At 41.2% G+C, this 19777-nt stretch overlaps 5 protein-coding genes across 14 annotated transcripts in view; all 5 read right to left on the reverse strand.

Moving 5' to 3' along the window:
• Window positions 1-1384, reverse strand: part of LOC125896769 (disheveled-associated activator of morphogenesis 1-like) — a 75723-nt gene extending 74339 nt beyond the window's left edge. The window contains exon 1 of the mRNA XM_049589630.1: window positions 1247-1384. The gene's annotated coding sequence lies outside the window, so the exon portion shown is untranslated. The remainder of the gene's footprint in view (window positions 1-1246) is intronic.
• Window positions 1385-2345: 961 nt separating this feature from the next.
• On the reverse strand, window positions 2346-15734 carry LOC125897490 (tubulin alpha-1B chain-like). Of its 4 annotated transcripts, none has more exons than XM_049590859.1 (4): window positions 15601-15734; window positions 4792-5014; window positions 4553-4701; window positions 2346-3615 (listed from the first exon to the last, which is right to left on the reverse strand). In XM_049590859.1, exons 1-4 carry the CDS (start codon window positions 15601-15603, stop codon window positions 2638-2640), a joined length of 1353 nt encoding a protein of 450 aa, XP_049446816.1. In that variant the 5' UTR covers window positions 15604-15734; the 3' UTR covers window positions 2346-2637. The 4 variants fall into 4 exon arrangements, with proteins under 4 accessions (XP_049446816.1, XP_049446817.1, XP_049446815.1 ...); XM_049590860.1 differs by lacking the exon at window positions 15601-15734 and adding an exon at window positions 10021-10109; XM_049590858.1 differs by lacking the exon at window positions 15601-15734 and adding an exon at window positions 5793-5931.
• On the reverse strand, window positions 6391-9302 carry LOC125897491 (tubulin alpha-1B chain-like). Its single transcript, XM_049590861.1, has 3 exons — window positions 9050-9302; window positions 8812-8960; window positions 6391-7390 (listed from the first exon to the last, which is right to left on the reverse strand). Exons 1-3 carry the CDS (start codon window positions 9300-9302, stop codon window positions 6413-6415), a joined length of 1380 nt encoding a protein of 459 aa, XP_049446818.1. The 3' UTR covers window positions 6391-6412.
• LOC125897492 (tubulin alpha-1B chain-like) lies at window positions 10934-13167 on the reverse strand. Its single transcript, XM_049590862.1, has 3 exons — window positions 12915-13167; window positions 12675-12823; window positions 10934-12096 (listed from the first exon to the last, which is right to left on the reverse strand). Exons 1-3 carry the CDS (start codon window positions 13165-13167, stop codon window positions 11119-11121), a joined length of 1380 nt encoding a protein of 459 aa, XP_049446819.1. The 3' UTR covers window positions 10934-11118.
• Window positions 15735-17862: 2128 nt separating the features above from the next.
• The window catches only part of ppp1r13bb (protein phosphatase 1, regulatory subunit 13Bb), a 36939-nt gene continuing 35024 nt past the window's right edge, over window positions 17863-19777 (reverse strand). For all 7 annotated transcript variants that reach the window (XM_049590856.1, XM_049590851.1, XM_049590854.1 and 4 more), the window contains one exon: window positions 17863-19521. In XM_049590856.1, coding sequence (XP_049446813.1) covers window positions 19480-19521 — 42 coding nt within the window. In that variant the 3' untranslated portion in view covers window positions 17863-19479. The remainder of the gene's footprint in view (window positions 19522-19777) is intronic.

Below are 19777 nucleotides of genomic sequence, written 5' to 3' on the forward strand. Positions count from 1 at the left end.
ACAAAAAGAGTCAAAACCTTTAATCCAGCATCGGAGGTAGTAACAGCGCCGAAACAAGGTCTATGCAAAAGGGACAGCTGGCAGGACGGGATCAATGGCAGCATGGGTGTGACATTTTGCGACCCACCGTGGGAGATTTAAAAAACTAGCTAATACCAGTTAGCAGCTAACTCAAAGAAGAAGAACAGCAGCCGTGAATGTCTGCAAATTGGAAAACAGATCAAGAAGCTCCTTAGCCTCCGAGCAGAGGATGAGATCACACCCGTCATGCCTCTTTTGTCTCCATGATGCCAGCGTGCTGTCTAAAATCACACATTTGGGCAGCTTGATGCGATTGTTGTGTGGTTCTGTGTAGAAATGCAAAGGTAGCATAAAGAAGGGACTTTGTAGAGGTCCTGTGTAAAAGGTCTTGTGTGTCTTGCTCCTGTGTAGGAGAGGTGGTGGGGCCTTTTGCATTTCTGTGCCCAGGGGCTCATTGTTTTATAATCCGCCTACGGTTGCAGCCCTAGTATGGAGCTCATTAAATCCAGTATGAGTCAGACTACACTACAGATACTAGGTCAAACAATTAATTATTACCCAAAGTTACAATTCAGACTTGTCCGTGCTTTATTCTTTGCCTACCAACCCAAAATGAACCGTAAATCCATTCATACACATCAACAACACTTCCCCGACCACATTCAGGTTTTAAATATATCTGAGTAGCCAGAAAGATTAAAAACAAATAGATATGACCTCCTTAATTTAAATACATAAATCTCGGAGACGTATCTATACACACCTCTTATATCAAGGCCAGTCCATGTAAAGACTTTCTAACTTTCCCTCATTCAGCTGGGACCCTGGAGGATCCTCTCAGGGACCCTAGAGGTCCCCGGACCCTCAGTATGGACAGTCTTGTGTCGATAGCTTCACTGGGGCTTTATCCAGAGTGGAAGCCGTTGCGGTTCCCTGTGTGACCAGGTCAACTTCAACCACAAACAAACTTGCAAAAGAGATGCAAATACCACCCTCCTCCTGTCTGCTGACTCCTGTCTAGACCTGGTTCAGGTCACTGAAGCTGACTTTAACAAAAGAGCTTCCGTAAACTCGCCGCAGCTAACGTTACCGATGGCTGTTGTGTTGACTGGCCACACCGGTACGGAGGTCACCGACCAAACGGCCCGGCCGGTGTGAGGCTGTGCACGCGGGCATTGTTTCAGCCGTTACGGTGTGAGTTCTGTCGTGACGACATCGTCCTTACCTCGTCACGTTGAACATTTTTCCTCAGTCACCGTGTACATAAGTTCATCAGGTAGGCAGAGAAGTGAAGCAGCAGAAAAACACAGAGTCCAGACGGCACGGAGATGATTCAACGGGCTGGTTGGCCGGGCGGCTCGTGATGTCATCGGTTTACTCGAGCAGTTGATGCGCATGCGTGATCTTCCAGTGCTTCATGGATGTTGTAGTGTGTGCTCTTCACATTCACCTGAGAAATAACAGGCATATTTACAGTGTATGCAACAAATGCTGGCTTAACATGCATTACAGCTGTACTTCTTTAACTGAGGGTGCTTTATATATATATATTTTATTTATTGTAGTTTTCCCGCAATGCTTTGCTGTTTTAATCACATGAAATGGAGGCTTAACACTAAAGACAGGAAGCAGAGGAATCTAAGTATATGTCCTCATGTACGACACCTGAGTATACTTTTGAGGTACTTATAGTCAACAATATTTTCTGCATGAGTAATATCAATACTTTAGAATTTGAGTACATGACTTTTACTCATAACAGAGTATTTTCACACTGTAATATTGCTATTTTTAAGTAAATATTCTGAACACTTCTTCCATCTCTGCATACAGGTGAGTCTCCAGCTGCTGTTCTGGAGTTGACATAAAATTGATTGGTGTATCGGCAGAAAATTTAAGGGCAACTATTCTGACGACGGTAAACTGTTTTTCAAATAATAAAATGTGAATGTGAATATCATCTGCTTTTTGATGTGTTACATGATAGTAAACTGGACACGTTTGGCTTTAGAACTGTTGGTCTGTCTAATGTCAAATGAATGTTTTCATATTCTGACATTTCACTGACCAAATAATCAATCTGTTAATAAAGAAAATAACCAACAGTTGACTGTAGTTTTACAATTTTGAAGGATCAATCAAAGAACTGCTGGTTTCCATTCATCACACAACAGAAAAGTAAAGGCTAAAAGGGTCTGACAAACAGATGCACAGCGTTACATGCCAGGAACTTTATTAAAAACACAGCCAGGACTTTTATTTTGAACATGTACTATTAAACATGCATTTACATCTCCAGTTTTATTAGTGCTTTGAAGACCCTCAATAGACATCTCCACTTTCTTTGTGCAGCTGCCATACCCTCCCTGGTCCTTACTGTCACAGGACTTTGGCACAAACTGGCCATATTTTACTAGAAGCTCTATGTTCCTTCTAATACTCTCCCACTCATCCTTAACAGATTCAACTCTAACCTCCTCCTGATCCTTCTCCTTATATTTTCAGAAATTTCATTCTGAATGTAACCAAACTTGTATTTTAGTTAACAAATACTGGAACATATTTAAGAACACACTGAACTAACTGTTTCCCCCTCAAGTAATTCTTTTATCCTTGTTAATACTCCCCCTCGTCTTCACCCTCACCCTCAACAGATTCAAGCCCAACCTCCTCATAATCCTTCTCCAAAGCTGCCATGTCCTCCCTGGCCTCAGAGAACTCTCCCTCCTCCATACCCTCACCTACATACCAGTGAACAAAAGCACGCTTAGCGTACATCAGATCAAACTTGTGGTCAAGTCGAGCCCAGGCCTCTGCGATAGCAGTGGTGTTGCTCAGCATGCACACAGCCCTCTGGACCTTGGCCAGGTCTCCACCAGGAACTACAGTGGGCGGCTGGTAGTTGATGCCAACCTTGAAACCAGTGGGGCACCAGTCCACAAACTGGATGGTGCGCTTGGTCTTAATGGTGGCGATGGCGGCATTGACGTCTTTGGGCACCACATCGCCACGGTACAAAAGGCAGCAGGCCATGTATTTGCCGTGGCGAGGGTCACATTTTACCATCTGATTGGCTGGTTCAAAGCAGGCGTTGGTAATTTCTGCCACTGTTAACTGCTCATGGTAGGCCTTCTCAGCAGAGATGACAGGGGCATAGGTGGCCAGAGGGAAGTGGATACGAGGATATGGCACCAAGTTGGTCTGAAACTCTGTAAGATCAACATTAAGAGCACCATCAAAACGCAGGGAAGCAGTGATGGAGGACACAATCTGACTCATCAGCCTGTTGAGGTTGGTGTAGGTTGGACGCTCAATATCCAGGTTCCTGCGACAGATATCGTAGATGGCCTCGTTATCCACCATGAAGGCACAGTCAGAGTGCTCTAGAGTGGTGTGGGTGGTCAGGATGGCGTTGTATGGCTCTACCACAGCAGTGGACACCTGCGGAGCTGGGTAGATGGAGAACTCCAGCTTGGACTTCTTGCCGTAATCAACAGACAGACGCTCCATCAGCAGGGATGTAAAACCAGAGCCCGTACCACCGCCGAAGCTGTGGAAAACCAGGAATCCCTGAAGACCAGTGCACTGGTCAGACTGAGGACAGAGAAACAGACATTGACCAGATATAAGAGATGAAATAATATAATTTAGATGATAGCAATTAGGTCAGGGACCACTTCATAACAAAGTAATATTAAGTTACTTGATGGTTTCACACATTAAACATATGTAAAAGTAATCACTGTGAGCAAAGACCTATGGCTTCTGACTGTTCTGAATACTCTGCTTCCAACCGGGTGCTTTTCTCTTCTTTTGAGACAAGCTGAGTTCTGATGAGACAGATTTCTTCATATGATGATGATCTGCTCCAGGCATGCTACTGCAAGTGTTTTCGTTACATAGCCTACACTGCCACAAGTAGCTACATGCTAATATCTGGGAAACATGTAATCTTGATTGCCAAAGTTGGTAATTTCTCCCTGATTTCAGATTATATTTCCGCTGGAACACGTGTGGGTCTTATTTTTGGTTTAGAAACTGTTGATAGTATTTATCATGGCAGAAACTGCAGTTATTCTCTGTTACAGTCATTTCCCAGCTGAGAGTAGACTGCGACATGCAGCTACATTCTGATTTTAGAAATAACACTTAATCTTGGTTGCTGAATTTCTGATCATATTCTTGCTGGAATATGTCAGGTTCTAAAGATTTTAACAGCTATATCCACTGAACTTAACTTCTGACAGCTGGCCAAACTACAAAATAAGGCTACTCACTGTCTATAAACCTGGAAAAAATCGAAGCAAAACTATCTCCATGACTGGAATAATTCTAGAAGTTAGGAAATGATCCTACTTTATATAGCCTATACAAAATGATTTGCTGCTCTCTGGTGATACAAATGTAAACTGCATAATGTGAGTCTAAATGCACTGATGGCACTGTAATGATACAATTACAAAAAAAGAATAATTCATCACAGGCTATTGGCATCATTAGTAGGTTGTCCTCCTGCTCTGAAGTGACCCACCAGTTTGCGGATCCTGTCCAGCACCAGGTCAATGATCTCTTTGCCGATGGTGTAGTGTCCACGGGCATAGTTATTGGCAGCATCCTCCTTGCCAGTGATCAGCTGCTCAGGGTGGAACAGCTGCCGGTAGGTCCCAGTTCGCACCTCATCTGAAGAGACAGGTTGAATCAGAACGACTAAAGGGTCTGACTCACCAAAATCAACCAGAGACTATGGTCTACATTCAGTTAAGACTTTACCAATGACGGTGGGCTCCAGGTCCACAAAAACAGCTCTGGGGACGTGCTTTCCAGCTCCAGTCTCACTGAAGAACGTGTTGAAGGAATCATCTCCCCCTCCAATGGTCTTGTCACTGGGCATCTGTCCATCAGGCTGGATCCCATGTTCCAGGCAGTAAAGCTCCCAGCAGGCATTGCCAATCTGGACACCAGCCTGACCCACGTGCACTGAGATACACTCACGCTGGAAGAAAACATGGGCGAGTTGTAACATTTAGCAATTTCATACTAATCAGATGCTTTAGATCCCTAAACACATTTTAAAGGCAGCTAAAAAGACAAGACTGGGAACAGCTGCAGGCGGGAAAGATAAGGCGAATACTGTAAAAGCTGTCAGACAGTAATGTCAGAGCAGAGGCACAGTAGGGCGGTAAGGCCTTCGACCTCCTAGTAAAACAATATGGCGAACCCTTAATGGTTGGGAAGCGCAGTTGGGAGAATTTTTCCTGGAGGACTTTCTACTAGAGAGGCATTTGTTTGATAAGAAAAAAAAATCGTGGTTTGGGTTAAAATGATGACTTCGGTCAGAAGGGCTTTTCTGGGAGAAAGACTACTCGGAGAACTCCTCCCATCTGCTTGACCCAGGCGTGGTCCGCCATTTGCCTAACATTAATTTAACTTGCAGCTAACAGCTAGCCTCTAACACGGAGGCAAAACTGTAACTGAATTTGAACTGTGCCTTTACATTAATCAGAAAACAACGACAACTGAATAAAGATAAACCCAATTTACAAAACGCACTAAATAAACATCCCTTAAAAGTAAAACATGGCGATGCTAACCGCCCTCCTCCATTCTATCAACGTTAGCAAACGTTAATGCTAAAATGGCGACAGTTAACCGATGATGATTCAGCAAAATGAGCGCAAGCTAACATTAGCTAACCCAGGGAAACTTCCGAGCTTTCAATTTAATTAACTTACGTGAAAAAATATGCCAAATTCACACAATTCCATACTCACCATGTTTGAGTTTATGAAATGTAGAGAGCTGATAACAACTTCAACACAAGATGCTTCTCCGGCCGCTTCACTTTCAACAAAGCCTTATCAACTTGATGCTTACCCGGGCAAAGATCTGCCCAATCCCATTGGTTAACTGTCACACGAGCTCTTTTGCTATTGGTTGAACAAAATCGGGCATCAGGATGTCACGATCCTTTATAATCTTTCCAGATATTACAGGCATACATATAATTTTATAAAAACAAAAGCGCTCTTATGTTTCAGATTATTTGAAACACTACATTGTTGTGTTCAAAAGCAACCAAAAACTAGTTTGAATTCCCCTTTCACTTTGATTCATTTATGTATTTTGTTTGCTGTTGTTTACCTCTCTGCATCATTTTGTTTAAGTTGCTGTTTGCCAAGACCACTAGATACGATATGTACCCGCAGACTTGATGTAGATGGTGGACCTTACCAAACTTCAAATGAACTTTGCTAAGAACATTACCTGAAAAAACACTGACAATTTTAGGATTTTTATTATGCACATATAATAAACACATAAACTGGAACACATACAATACAAAAAAAAAATTTAAGCACACACTGAAACTGTTTCCCCCCTTTTATCTCTGTTAATACTCCCCCTCATCTTCACCCTCTTCTTCAACAGATTCAAGCCCAACCTCCTCATAATCCTTCTCCAAAGCTGCCATGTCCTCCCTGGCCTCAGAGAACTCTCCCTCCTCCATACCCTCACCTACATACCAGTGAACAAAAGCACGCTTAGCGTACATCAGATCAAACTTGTGGTCAAGTCGAGCCCAGGCCTCTGCGATAGCAGTGGTGTTGCTCAGCATGCACACAGCCCTCTGGACCTTGGCCAGGTCTCCACCAGGAACTACAGTGGGCGGCTGGTAGTTGATGCCAACCTTAAAACCAGTGGGGCACCAGTCCACAAACTGGATGGTGCGCTTGGTCTTAATGGTGGCGATGGCGGCATTGACGTCTTTGGGCACCACATCGCCACGGTACAAAAGGCAGCAGGCCATGTATTTGCCGTGGCGAGGGTCACATTTTACCATCTGATTGGCTGGTTCAAAGCAGGCGTTGGTAATTTCTGCCACTGTTAACTGCTCATGGTAGGCCTTCTCAGCAGAGATGACGGGGGCATAGGTGGCCAGAGGGAAGTGGACACGAGGATAGGGCACCAAGTTGGTCTGAAACTCTGTAAGATCAACATTAAGAGCACCATCAAAACGCAGGGAAGCAGTGATGGAGGACACAATCTGACTCATCAGCCTGTTGAGGTTGGTGTAGGTTGGACGCTCAATATCCAGGTTCCTGCGACAGATATCGTAGATGGCCTCGTTATCCACCATGAAGGCACAGTCAGAGTGCTCTAGAGTGGTGTGGGTGGTCAGGATGGCGTTGTACGGCTCTACCACAGCAGTGGACACCTGCGGAGCTGGGTAGATGGCGAACTGGAGCTTGGACTTCTTGCCGTAATCAACAGACAGACGCTCCATCAGCAGGGATGTAAAACCAGAGCCCGTACCACCACCGAAGCTGTGGAAAACCAGGAATCCCTGAAGACCAGTGCACTGGTCAGACTGAGGACAGAGAAACATAACATCTTATATTACCAAATATAAGAAATTCAATAATATAGTTTAGATGATAGCAATAAGGTCAGGGACCACTTCATAACAAAGTAATATTAAGTTATTTGATAGTTTCACACATTAAACATATGTAAAAGTAATCACTGTGACCAAAGACCTACAGTATGACTTGACTGCTCTCAATACTGTTTCTAACAGGGTGTTTTTCTCTTCTTTTGAGACAAGCTGAGTTCTGATGTGACAGATTTCTTCATATGATGATGATCTGCTCCAGGCATGCTACTGCAAGTGTTTTCGTTACATAGCCTACACTGCTACATGTAAACATACATACTAATGTCTTAGAAACATAAAATTGTGGTTTCTGTCATTGTTAATTTTTCCCCAATATGTTAATATAATCTTACTGGAACATGTCAAGTCGTGAAGATTTTGGCTGAAAAGCTTTTATTAGTGATTTTTCATGGTAGAAAGTGCAAACTCAATAACCGAATAATGCGTGACAAATGATTTTATATATAACTTTTAATATGTGTCTGGTGGGGTAGGTGAATGTCTATTCCACTTGCCCTCAAAAAAATCCACTTCTCCCAGATAAGTGGACAAGCCTTAATTTAGAGCCCTGAGCCATATCGTTGAAGCAGCAGTTATATTTCTTATGGTGTGTCAGGCTGTTCATCTGTTTTGTAAGTGAATAAACATTTACAGAATATACTAGTACTTATTTATACTAAATAAAAGAGACTAATTTGGAGCGGCTGTTATTTGTAGGTTATTATGCAATGGTGTTATTGGTGGGCCACTTCAAATCAAATTGGGCTGTATGTGGCCCATGATAACTCAGACACCCCTGTTACAGTAGAAACCAAAAACACAAGTATGGACCTGAAAGTTAGCATAATAGGTCTCCTTTAACTTGACATTACACTGAGATCTACGAATGTGAGGACTTAATGTGTCATTGTAAACTCACAACATCAACATTTCTTCAAACAAAAGTCTAATATTCTGCTTGTATTTGACTTAAGTTTTAAAATCTGAATTGATAGCTGGTGTTAAAAGAGTTTAACAGCTATATCCATTGAACATAACTTCTGACAGCTGGTCAAACTACAAAATAAGGCTTTGCTGTTAAGTGACATTAAACCTCTAGCTACTCACTGTCTATAAACCTGGATAAAGTTGAAGCAAAACTATCTACGTGTCTGGAATATTTCTCAAAGTTAGAAAACGATCCAACCTTATATATAGAAAATGATTTGCTGCCCTCTGGTGACACAAATGTAAAATGTATAATGTGAGTCTAACTGCACTGATGGCACTTTCCTAATACAATGATACAAAAGAATAATTCATCACAGGCCATTGGCATCATTAGTAGGTTGTCCTCCTGCTCTGAAGTGACCCACCAGTTTGCGGATCCTGTCCAGCACCAGGTCAATGATCTCTTTGCCGATGGTGTAGTGTCCACGGGCATAGTTATTGGCAGCATCCTCCTTGCCAGTGATCAGCTGCTCAGGATGGAACAGCTGCCGGTAGGTGCCTGTTCGCACCTCATCTGAAGAGACAGGTTGAATCGAAATGATTAAAGGGTCTGACTCACCAAACAAAGCACCAACTATGGTCTATGTTCAATAAAGACTTTACCAATGACGGTGGGTTCCAGGTCCACAAAAACAGCTCTGGGGACGTGCTTTCCAGCTCCAGTCTCACTAAAGAACGTGTTGAAGGAATCATCTCCCCCTCCAATGGTCTTGTCACTGGGCATCTGTCCATCAGGCTGGATCCCATGTTCCAGGCAGTAAAGCTCCCAGCAGGCATTGCCAATCTGGACACCAGCCTGACCCACGTGCACTGAGATACACTCACGCTGGAGGAAAACACAGGCATTTTTTAACATTTAGCAATTTCATACTAATCAGATGCTTTAGATCCCTAAACACATTTTAAAAGGCAGCCAAAAAGACAAGACTGGGAACAACGGCAGGGAGAAAGACAAGGCGAATACTGTAAAAGCTGTCAGACAGTAAAGCAGAGGGACAGTAGGGCGGTAAGGCCTTTGACCTCCTAAAAGAACTATATGAGGAACCTTTGATGGCTGGAAAGCGCAGTTGGGACACTGTCTGCTGAAGGGCTTTCTACCGGAGAGGCATTTGTTGGTAAAGTATAAGACAAAATTCGTGGTTTGAGTTAACATACACAGACTGCTGTCAGAAAGGCTTTTCTACATGGAGAACTTCTCTCATGTACTTATGTACCCGGAGCCTGGTCCGCCATCTTGTCTAATTTAACTTGCTGCTAGCTCTCTAACAAGGAGGCAAAACTGTAACTGAATTTGAACTGTGCCTTTACATTAATCCGAAAACGACAATAACTGAATAAAGATAAACCCAATTTATAAAACGTACAATCAAAACGCCCCTTAAAAATAACACATGCGATGCTAACCGTCCTCCACAATCTATTAAGTTAGCTAACGTAATGCTAAAATGGCGACAGTTAACCGATGATGATTCCGCAAAATGAGCAAGCTAACATTAGCTAACGCAGGGAAACTTCCGAGCTTTCAATTTAAGCACGTGAATAAATATGCCAAATTCACATAATTCCATACTCACCATGTTTATGAGGTACTGAAATGTAGAGATCTGTTGACAACTGTCATGGACAGCCTGTCCGGGTTACTTCACTGTCAACTGAGTCCTCTTTATGCACTTGACGTCTACACAGGTAAAGATCTGCCCAATCCCATTGGTCAACTGTCATACGAGCTCTTTTGCCATTGGTTGAACAAAATCTGTCATCATCTTCAACAGGTTGTCAGGATGTCACGACCCTTTATAATCTTTCCAGATTTTACAGGCATACATACAAACAAAAACAAAACCTTGATATTTTAAACGATTTGAAACACTACATTGTTGTGTTCAAAAGCAACTAAAACCTAGTTTGAATTCCCCCATTTGTTTCATTTATATATGTTGTTTGCTTTTGTTTACCTCTCTGTATCACTTTGTTTGTCAAGTTGCTGTTTGCCAAGACCACTAGATATGCTGGATCCCTGTAGACTTCATGTAAATGGTGGACCTTAACATGAAACCATCTGAGAGTACCTTTGTAGTACTTCCCCCAGTTTCTCTGTTTTCTTAGCTCAAATGCAGTAGGTTCCCAGTTAATCCCGATTTCATCCAGGCATGCCTCATGATCATATTACAGAAAAAGAAAAACTTCAAACATTAAGGCTCCATCCTGTGGTTCATACCATATTTACACATTTTACACTTCACTGCATTATTGTGCTGATTCCACACTGAAACATAAGTCACGCCAGAGCGCAAGTAAAATGAGAACACCGTAATATATGTTGTACATGCATTCCTCAAACTTCTATCAAATTTTATGGATTTTTATTCCTCACTAAAAAACATTAATAAATAGAATAAAACTATTTTAAGCACAGACAAAACTTCAAATGAACTTTGCTAAAAACATACCCTGACAAAATCAGAACACTGACAGTTTTTTATTCTGCACATATAATAAACAAAATAAATTCTGGAGTACATTCAACAGAAACAAATGACCTTTAGAAAATTGAAACTTACATTTTAAGGAATTCAAATCTGAATGTAACCAAACTAGTATTTTAGTTGACAAGTATGAATATATTTAAGAACACTGAACTGTTTCCCCCTCAAGTAATTCTTTTATCTCTGTTAATACTCCCCCTCATCTTCACCCTCACCCTCAACAGATTCAAGCCCAACCTCCTCATAATCCTTCTCCAAAGCTGCCATGTCCTCCCTGGCCTCAGAGAACTCTCCCTCCTCCATACCCTCACCTACATACCAGTGAACAAAAGCACGCTTAGCGTACATCAGATCAAACTTGTGGTCAAGTCGAGCCCAGGCCTCTGCGATAGCAGTGGTGTTGCTCAGCATGCACACAGCCCTCTGGACCTTGGCCAGGTCTCCACCAGGAACTACAGTGGGCGGCTGGTAGTTGATGCCAACCTTGAAACCAGTGGGGCACCAGTCCACAAACTGGATGGTGCGCTTGGTCTTAATGGTGGCGATGGCGGCATTGACATCTTTGGGCACCACATCGCCACGGTACAAAAGGCAGCAGGCCATGTATTTGCCGTGGCGAGGGTCACATTTTACCATCTGATTGGCTGGTTCAAAGCAGGCGTTGGTAATTTCTGCCACTGTTAACTGCTCATGGTAGGCCTTCTCAGCAGAGATGACAGGGGCATAGGTGGCCAGAGGGAAGTGGATACGAGGATAGGGCACCAAGTTGGTCTGAAACTCTGTAAGATCAACGTGAAGAGCACCATCAAAACGCAGGGAAGCAGTGATGGAGGACACAATCTGACTCATCAGCCTGTTGAGGTTGGTGTAGGTTGGACGCTCAATATCCAGGTTCCTGCGACAGATATCGTAGATGGCCTCGTTATCCACCATGAAGGCACAGTCAGAGTGCTCTAGAGTGGTGTGGGTGGTCAGGATGGCGTTGTACGGCTCTACCACAGCAGTGGACACCTGCGGAGCTGGGTAGATGGAGAACTCCAGCTTAGACTTCTTGCCGTAATCAACAGACAGACGCTCCAAAAGCAGGGATGTAAAACCAGAGCCCGTACCACCACCGAAGCTGTGGAAAACCAGGAATCCCTGAAGACCAGTGCACTGGTCAGACTGAGGACAGAGAACAGACATTGACCAGATATAAGAAATTCAATAATATAGTTTAGATGATAGTAATTAGGTCAGGGACCACTTCATTTAGTAATAACAAAGTAGTAGTAAAACACCTTATAATTCTGCGTATTAAAATAAAACTTAACAAAAGACACTGCACACCGACACTGTAAACTGAAGAGAACATAGAGTCAAAGCCACAATCAAACCTGAATTTGAAATCAAGCAATGTTTATAAAATATATGCTATCAGTGTTACAAACACAATCCCAGGCACCTCCACTGTACTGGTCTAAAGGCAGAAATCTCATAAACAGGTCTCAAAACCTGGAAAATCAAAAGAAAACTGCATGGCTAGAAAATCATCTAAAATGATCAGGGATATTACTCTTCATGTTTCAGGTGTTGGTGCCCTCTAGTGGTGCACAGTTAAAGTGCATAATTTGAGTCAGCTGAATCACAGCACAAATATGTTGCAGACTATTTATAGAAAAATGTGTTGCAGAAAATTATAGAAAATCATAGTTCATCACAGGCTCCCAGTCTTATTGGTAAGGAACTCTGAAGTAACCCACCAGTTTGCGGATCCTGTCCAGCACCAGGTCAATGATCTCTTTGCCGATGGTGTAGTGTCCACGGGCATAGTTATTGGCAGCATCCTCCTTGCCAGTGATCAGCTGCTCAGGATGGAACAGCTGCCGGTAGGTGCCTGTTCGCACCTCATCTGAAGAGACAGTGTTGAATCAGAACACCTAAAGGGTCTGACTCACCAAAATCAACCAGAGACTATGGTCTACATTCAGTTAAGACTTTACCAATGACGGTGGGTTCCAGGTCCACAAAAACAGCTCTGGGGACGTGCTTTCCAGCTCCAGTCTCACTGAAGAACGTGTTGAAGGAATCATCTCCCCCTCCAATGGTCTTGTCACTGGGCATCTGTCCATCAGGCTGGATCCCATGTTCCAGGCAGTAAAGCTCCCAGCAGGCATTGCCAATCTGGACACCAGCCTGACCCACGTGCACTGAGATACACTCACGCTGGAGGAAAACACAGGCAATTTTTAACATTTAGCTACTAATCACATGCTTTAGATTAGTCATGAGGGGCTGGGGAAAAGTCAATACAGCATAGTCTCACAATATTTTTGTTATTATATTATTATTATATAATCTATCAATATTAAAAATACAAATCAAACTTTAGGTAGCCTACTAAAATAACACAATCAATTACTTTTTCAGTCCATTAGATACATGTTGCTGCTGCAAAATAATTGCTGTAGTCAGATGAACACACTGGAAACTTTTCACACAATAGCATATCGCAACATATTTGAAATCACAATAATATTGTATCGTGACTTAAGTATAGTAATGATATCATATCCTAGACCCTCTGGTGAAATCCACCTCTATCAGTCATCATGTGTTGAAGCTAGCAAAAGAGATCGGGCTTGATTCAGCAGTGAGGCAAAGTCATCTGATAGGCTACATGTTGCATATTCATTTAGCCTCTAAATAAAGCAAGACAAACCTGCAGACAACATGACAGACCTTAATCCAGAACCTCAGTGGGAGGAAGAATTTGACCTAAACGGTGCTTGTGGAGGACAAACTTCATCATATAGAATTTTATCAAACTTGCAGGATCAGTGGATGGCTTACAAGTGTCTGATTATAACCAAATCTGACGAACAAAAATACTTAAACTGCACCATTATTGACCTCAACTGAGAATTTTCAGCCCAATTTAAAGAATACTTACATTTAAGAATCATTGGATTGTTCACAAATTTATATCAATTTGTACGGTCGTCAAAAATGTACAACTGAGGTGTTTACTACACACTGATTATCTTAATTAACAATAAGGCTAATTGTTTCTTTACTGGTTATAGAAACTGCCCATTTAGACTAACATCAGCATTAGCTGTTAGAATGGTTTAAACAGCTGTTAATCTGAGTATAATTTTAATTTAATTTTTAATTTAATTTAACCCCAAATTCTGATTTTAAACTGTCCAATTTTTTGGTAATGTTAAGAAGAAGATGGCAAAAAAAAAAAAAAATACATTTATTGTTCCAGTCACTCTGGCACTACTGGAAAGTCAAAGAAAATCTCTCTCTCCTTTCATCCGAATAAAATCTTTATTTAATTGTAAAGACAGAGCTAACAGTTAGCCCATTCTGAACGTTCTCTTAGCTAACAGTTGCAATAATATTGGTTAACATTGATTCAGTGCCATAATTCTGATTTTAAACCCCCTAATAAAAAGATGGCTATAAAATACATTTGTTGTTGCCAGATTGGGTGGTTTTCCAGTCATTCGGCACCAACACAGTCCAAAAAAACCCTCCCTCCCTTCATCCGACAGAAATATTTGTTAAATTGTAAAGACAGAGCTAACAGTTAGCCCAACTTCAAAAACTAATAAGCTTTAAAGACTGGGCGAACCGTTAGCTCTGTCTGCGCAACAGTTTGTCAGTCCAAGCTGTCAGTTAGGGAGCCATTTTGTTAAGGTTAAATGCTAACTAAAACTGGCCTCTCCAACCAGCAAGCAAACTGAAGCTCGACTTCAATTGTGCGTTTTCACATATCAGAAAACATAAAAAAATTAAAATAAACTTATTTAACAAAATCACAATTCAGGTGTTGTTATACAACAGCAAACTTGATTAATGTTTGCTAACTTGAACGTTCCCTTAGCTAACGTTAACGGTTGCATTTATGTTGGGTAACATTGATTCAGTGCCTTAATTTACTTGGATAGCTGGCACATAAACATTCACAGTGTATAACCCAGTTAAAATAGTCTTAACAGCTGAGAATAAACCCCAAATTATGATTTTAAACCGTCTTTTTTTTTTTTGCATTATTTCTCCAAATAAAAAGATGGCAATAAAATACATTTATTGTTGCCAGATTGGGCGGTTTTCCAGTCATTCGGGCACCAACGGAGAATAAAAAAAAAAACCCTCCTTTCATCTGACTGAAATATTTGTTGTACTGTAAAGACAGAGCTAACAGTTAGCACAATCTTCAAACACGAATTAGCTTTAAAGACTGGGCGAACCGTTAGCTCTGTCTGCGCAACGGTTTATCCGTCCAGTCTGTCAGTTAGGGAACTATTTTGTTTAAAGGTAACAGAACAACCGGCATCTCAAACCTCCGGGCAAAACTGGTCTTAAACGGTGTCTTTCCATTTATCAAAATACACTAAAATCCAGTTAAGATAGACTTAATTCACTAAATCACTATTCAGGTATCCTTTACAACATCAAGCCTGATTAAACTGTCGTCCTCCATCTTGTCATTGTAACGTTAACGTCACCTAACTTGACCTTTACGTTACCTTGGCTAAAATTCTAACATTAACGTTACCGGTTGCATTAATGTTAGCTAAGACCGATTCAGTACCTTAATTTACCTGATAGCTGGCACAAAAGTACAGTTTTTCACCCGGTTACATAAATCATAACTTCACAATAATTCATACTCACCATGTTAATAGAGGTTATAAAGCATGAAGATTGTAAAAATAACAGGAATAGCGGTCTTCCCGGTCCTCTGAGGGTTTCGCTGCGCAGTGAGCACGCGGGGAGACGATCTGCTGATCTGATTGGTCGAGTGTCACATAAAGTCTTTTCCTATTGGTTAAAAATGTCACCATTACCCGTGAAACCTTGTGTGGTTGACTTTTACGTCATCACTGTAGTTTTTAATGCCAGAATTGATTTGGATTAAAAGACAACCCTCCGCTTTTATGTTTAAAGTTAACTGTTTTCGAACATACTTGACTACCACAAAAAATGTAAAACTCAAAAATTATGAAAATGTTTTTGACATTTCAGTTTTACTCCAATTGTTCAGCAGACCCTGAAGGTTTCTGCTTTCATTGTTTATTTCTTTTCCATTTATTTGTTGTGCAGTTGAATTTATTTTTACACCATTTTTATATTATGAAATAGATTTTCTACAACTTTATAATTGAAATCTGGAACATAGCCCAAATACTCTGTGTAATAAACATATTCAACAGAGTCGAATTTATTCTATTTAGTTTAGTCATTCTGTTATTAACTGAGGACGAACTTCAAACACACTGCACTGTTAACGACACAGAGAACCATTATTCATGCCAGAGCTTCTGTTTTATTGTTCACATTTACAGAATTTGAATGTGTGAGTACAGCGTTTATACAGAAAGCCCACTTGTCCATACAGCAAACAGACATATAACACATCTCCTCACACTATGTACAGATTAAGCCATGGTAAAGCCTGGGCCACTAGCACACTCGGCATAACACTCAGTCACTCAAGGTTCAGAACAGGTTGATGATGGACTCTAGATGTTTATTAATGTGACAGATAACACATGTTTTAGTGTTACTGGAATGGTGTATACCTGAAAGGGGGGCAGCTGAAAGGAGGAAGAGAACCGGGCAAATTCAGGATTGTCTGAAGCAAATCTGAACATTTACATTTCAGACACAAAAAACGTTTCTTCATCATTATCAGTTTGTTTGTTTTTTTAAATGTTTTTTAAATTTTGGACTGTTTTTGTTTGGTTCGCTGCTCAAATGAAGGTGATGTTTACTGAGAGTGAATATATGATCACTAGTTTAGTGGTGGAACAGTGTCAGCAGCACCATGTTGGTCCTGAGATTTAAGTGTTTCAAGTGGGGTTTGTCACAGCCACAAAAACAGAACTGCAACGTTAGATGACCAGAGACCTACTTAGCAGCTGGTAGAAAACACAAGTTATTAATATTGAGTGTTAACTTTGTCTAGTGGGGTAAACAAAGCTTTTGATAGTGTTTTTTGGGATGCAGTGTCTGGATTTCATCATGTAAAGATACCGCTCGCTGGTCTTCTCGCCACATTGCCACGTTAAATCGTAACAAAAGCAAAAATCTCATCAGGTGCCAGAAGACAGAAAAATTAATCTCTGAAGTGAGGACCAACTTATTATAAATGCCTAAAAACACTATTCAAACTGTAAATGACCTAAAAACACCTTCAAGAACATCTTCATGTACATGTGGAGCTGATTTTTACCCACCTCACAACTGTGGAATTAAAACTATAAAACAACTTTTCGCCCAATTCCTAATTCCTAATTCCTGCAATACCTTTAGTAAGAGATCTTTTACATTTTTAACTTTTTACACAATCTACAGATGTGCAGACAGTTTCTCATTTGGCAATCTTTTTGGTAAAGCAAAAATACTGCTTATTACGGAGCCTTTAAAGTCCTGAAAAGTGACATTTTCTTTTTATCTTGTTCCAACAAGATAATTAAATTGTGCACACAACATAATATCACCTTTCGGGACTTTAGGGGCTCCGTACTTTGTTCTAATTTCCATCACAATATCTTTTGGAAACTACGGCAGATGAACCGTTCATTTCAGAGATCACCAGCTTACCAAAAATATAAATTCGGTGTAAATTTGGGGATTTTTCATTCAGTGTTTTTCACTCATACATGCGCACCAATATTCCACTATTATTCTGAACAAGACAATATTCTGGATTTCATTGGGGTCGTGTAAACAGCATATTCTGTTAGAATATTCTGAATTAGGGGCGTCGGTGGCTTAGTGGTAGAGCAGGCGCCCCATGTACAAGGCTGTTGCCACAGCGGCCCGGGTTCAAGTCCAGCCTGTGGCCCTTTGCTGCATGTCTCTACCTCTCTCTCTCTCCCCGTTTCACACTTAACTGTCCTGTCCATTAAAGGCAAAAAATGCCCCAAAAAAGACACATATACAACAAATTCAGAATGTGCGTCACAGTTTGTACTGACCCGAATGCTTTGAACAGTCAATTGTTGCTATAGTAACTTACATCCAAATCAGTAAACTGGTGGAGGAAATTAAAGGAGGTGGCGAGTGTCAAACAAAGATGAGGTCAGTGTCTTTCTTACAGTCACTGACCCCCGCTTCAAGCAATTTAACTGGCTGACCGACAAGAAGTACTAACAGATGACGAAATTATGAAATGTGGACTGTTACCTGCTGCTAGCATGTGTAATGACACGCTAACTTTGGATCAAGTAATGCAGCCAGACTTGCAGCATTCTCAGTTATTAAGAACTTACAGAAACATTGCATGCAATAGTCCACCTTCCACCTTCTCTATCACTCTCAGTCAACGCTGACCTTTTTAAGAGGGTGGCTGAGGGACTAAATGAGGGAGGTTGTGTTTGGTTGATTAAGTCTGCCACTGATGGCATAGAAGCAAAATGGCACCAGGGTTTCTAGTCATTCCTCTTTTCCATATTTTGACATGATCAAAGCCATTTTAGGGCACGTTAATTGAAGTATGCACTGCTGCATGTAAACAGGATTATTAGTGGAATATACCTTTTCATTAGCCATATAAACTCCTAAAGGGGAATACTGTTTTTTTTTTCAGAGTAAGGACAAACACCAGAATATTTTGCGCATGTAAATGTGGTCACTGAATGAAAAAACAAGTCTTGCAATGACGTTCTTGAAATGTGATTCAAGAACATTTGTGAGCCATCTGTCTTTATTCATCTTTGCTTCAACATGCTGGATTTGTTCTGACTGGCCTGTGTAGTTAAAATGGAGAATTTACAATTACATTTTCTATTTTCCTCTTCTGAGAATATCTAAAAGGACTTCAAACCAACTCCTGGGAGTTGTTACTGGTAGCAGCAAATCAACTGATTATCTCACTCCTCTGCTATTCTGCAAGGAGTCATAGAGTTTAAGTTTTTAAATCTATATTCATCTTTGGTGGTTAGACTACAGAAAAATCAAACACAGGGCAGATTTTCTGCTTTCTGTGCAAGGGGATCAAATTGGCATTAAAAAAACATATAATGTCTTACAACTAAAATTACATTTCACTAACAAAAATCAGCAACGTCTCACCATTAGAGAGGATTTTCCAGTCACCGTGTAGTGTTGTGTAAACCAGTGCCACCATAGAAGTCATGGCTGAAGAAGTGTGAACACTGCGAGAAATACTGAGACAAGGGTTAGTGTTTTATTCTTCAAGTTGATGTCTGATACAGAGCTGACACTGAGTCGGGGTAAAATCAAGTTGGGACAATGATAGAGTGGGGAGAGGAGGGGAAGGGGGTTAGGATGGGGTGGTTTAAGAGATCTTCGCATTTGGAGTGCTTGTGTTTCATTGCGTGTGCGTCTATGTGTGTGTGCAGATGTAAATATGTGTGTCAGAGTTCGGTGCCTGCTGCTTCAGAGAAAAAGGAATTTGTGAGAAGCACAAGGCCGGGGGGAGGTTATGGCCACGGGGAGAAGAGACAGAGCACCAGGCTCCTTTGTTCTCTGCTCTTGGTTTTGTCACTAGTCCAGCTGTTCGCCAGAGGTCAGCGGAGTGAGACACTATGCCAGCGAGCGCTGACGAGGCTTGATCCTAGGATAGAGCTGCAAACAGGAAACAAACAGAAGAAGTAATGTTAAACATCGATGATGTGACTTGTTCGTGTTTGTTTAAAATACTTTGTCACTACATGTGTTTCAATTAAGTTGTCAAGCCAAGTTTGAAGACATAATATGAAGGATATTCCTAACTAACAATGTAGAGACTCATACAGATTCGGAAACGCTCTATCTCCATAATTTACAATTCCATTGATCCCTCAACCTGAATCCAACAGCCCATCTGAAGCAGACTGGAGAG

Source organism: Epinephelus fuscoguttatus, linkage group LG11 (genome assembly GCF_011397635.1).
Source record: "Epinephelus fuscoguttatus linkage group LG11, E.fuscoguttatus.final_Chr_v1".
NCBI classification, from domain to species: Eukaryota; Metazoa; Chordata; class Actinopteri; order Perciformes; family Serranidae; genus Epinephelus; species Epinephelus fuscoguttatus.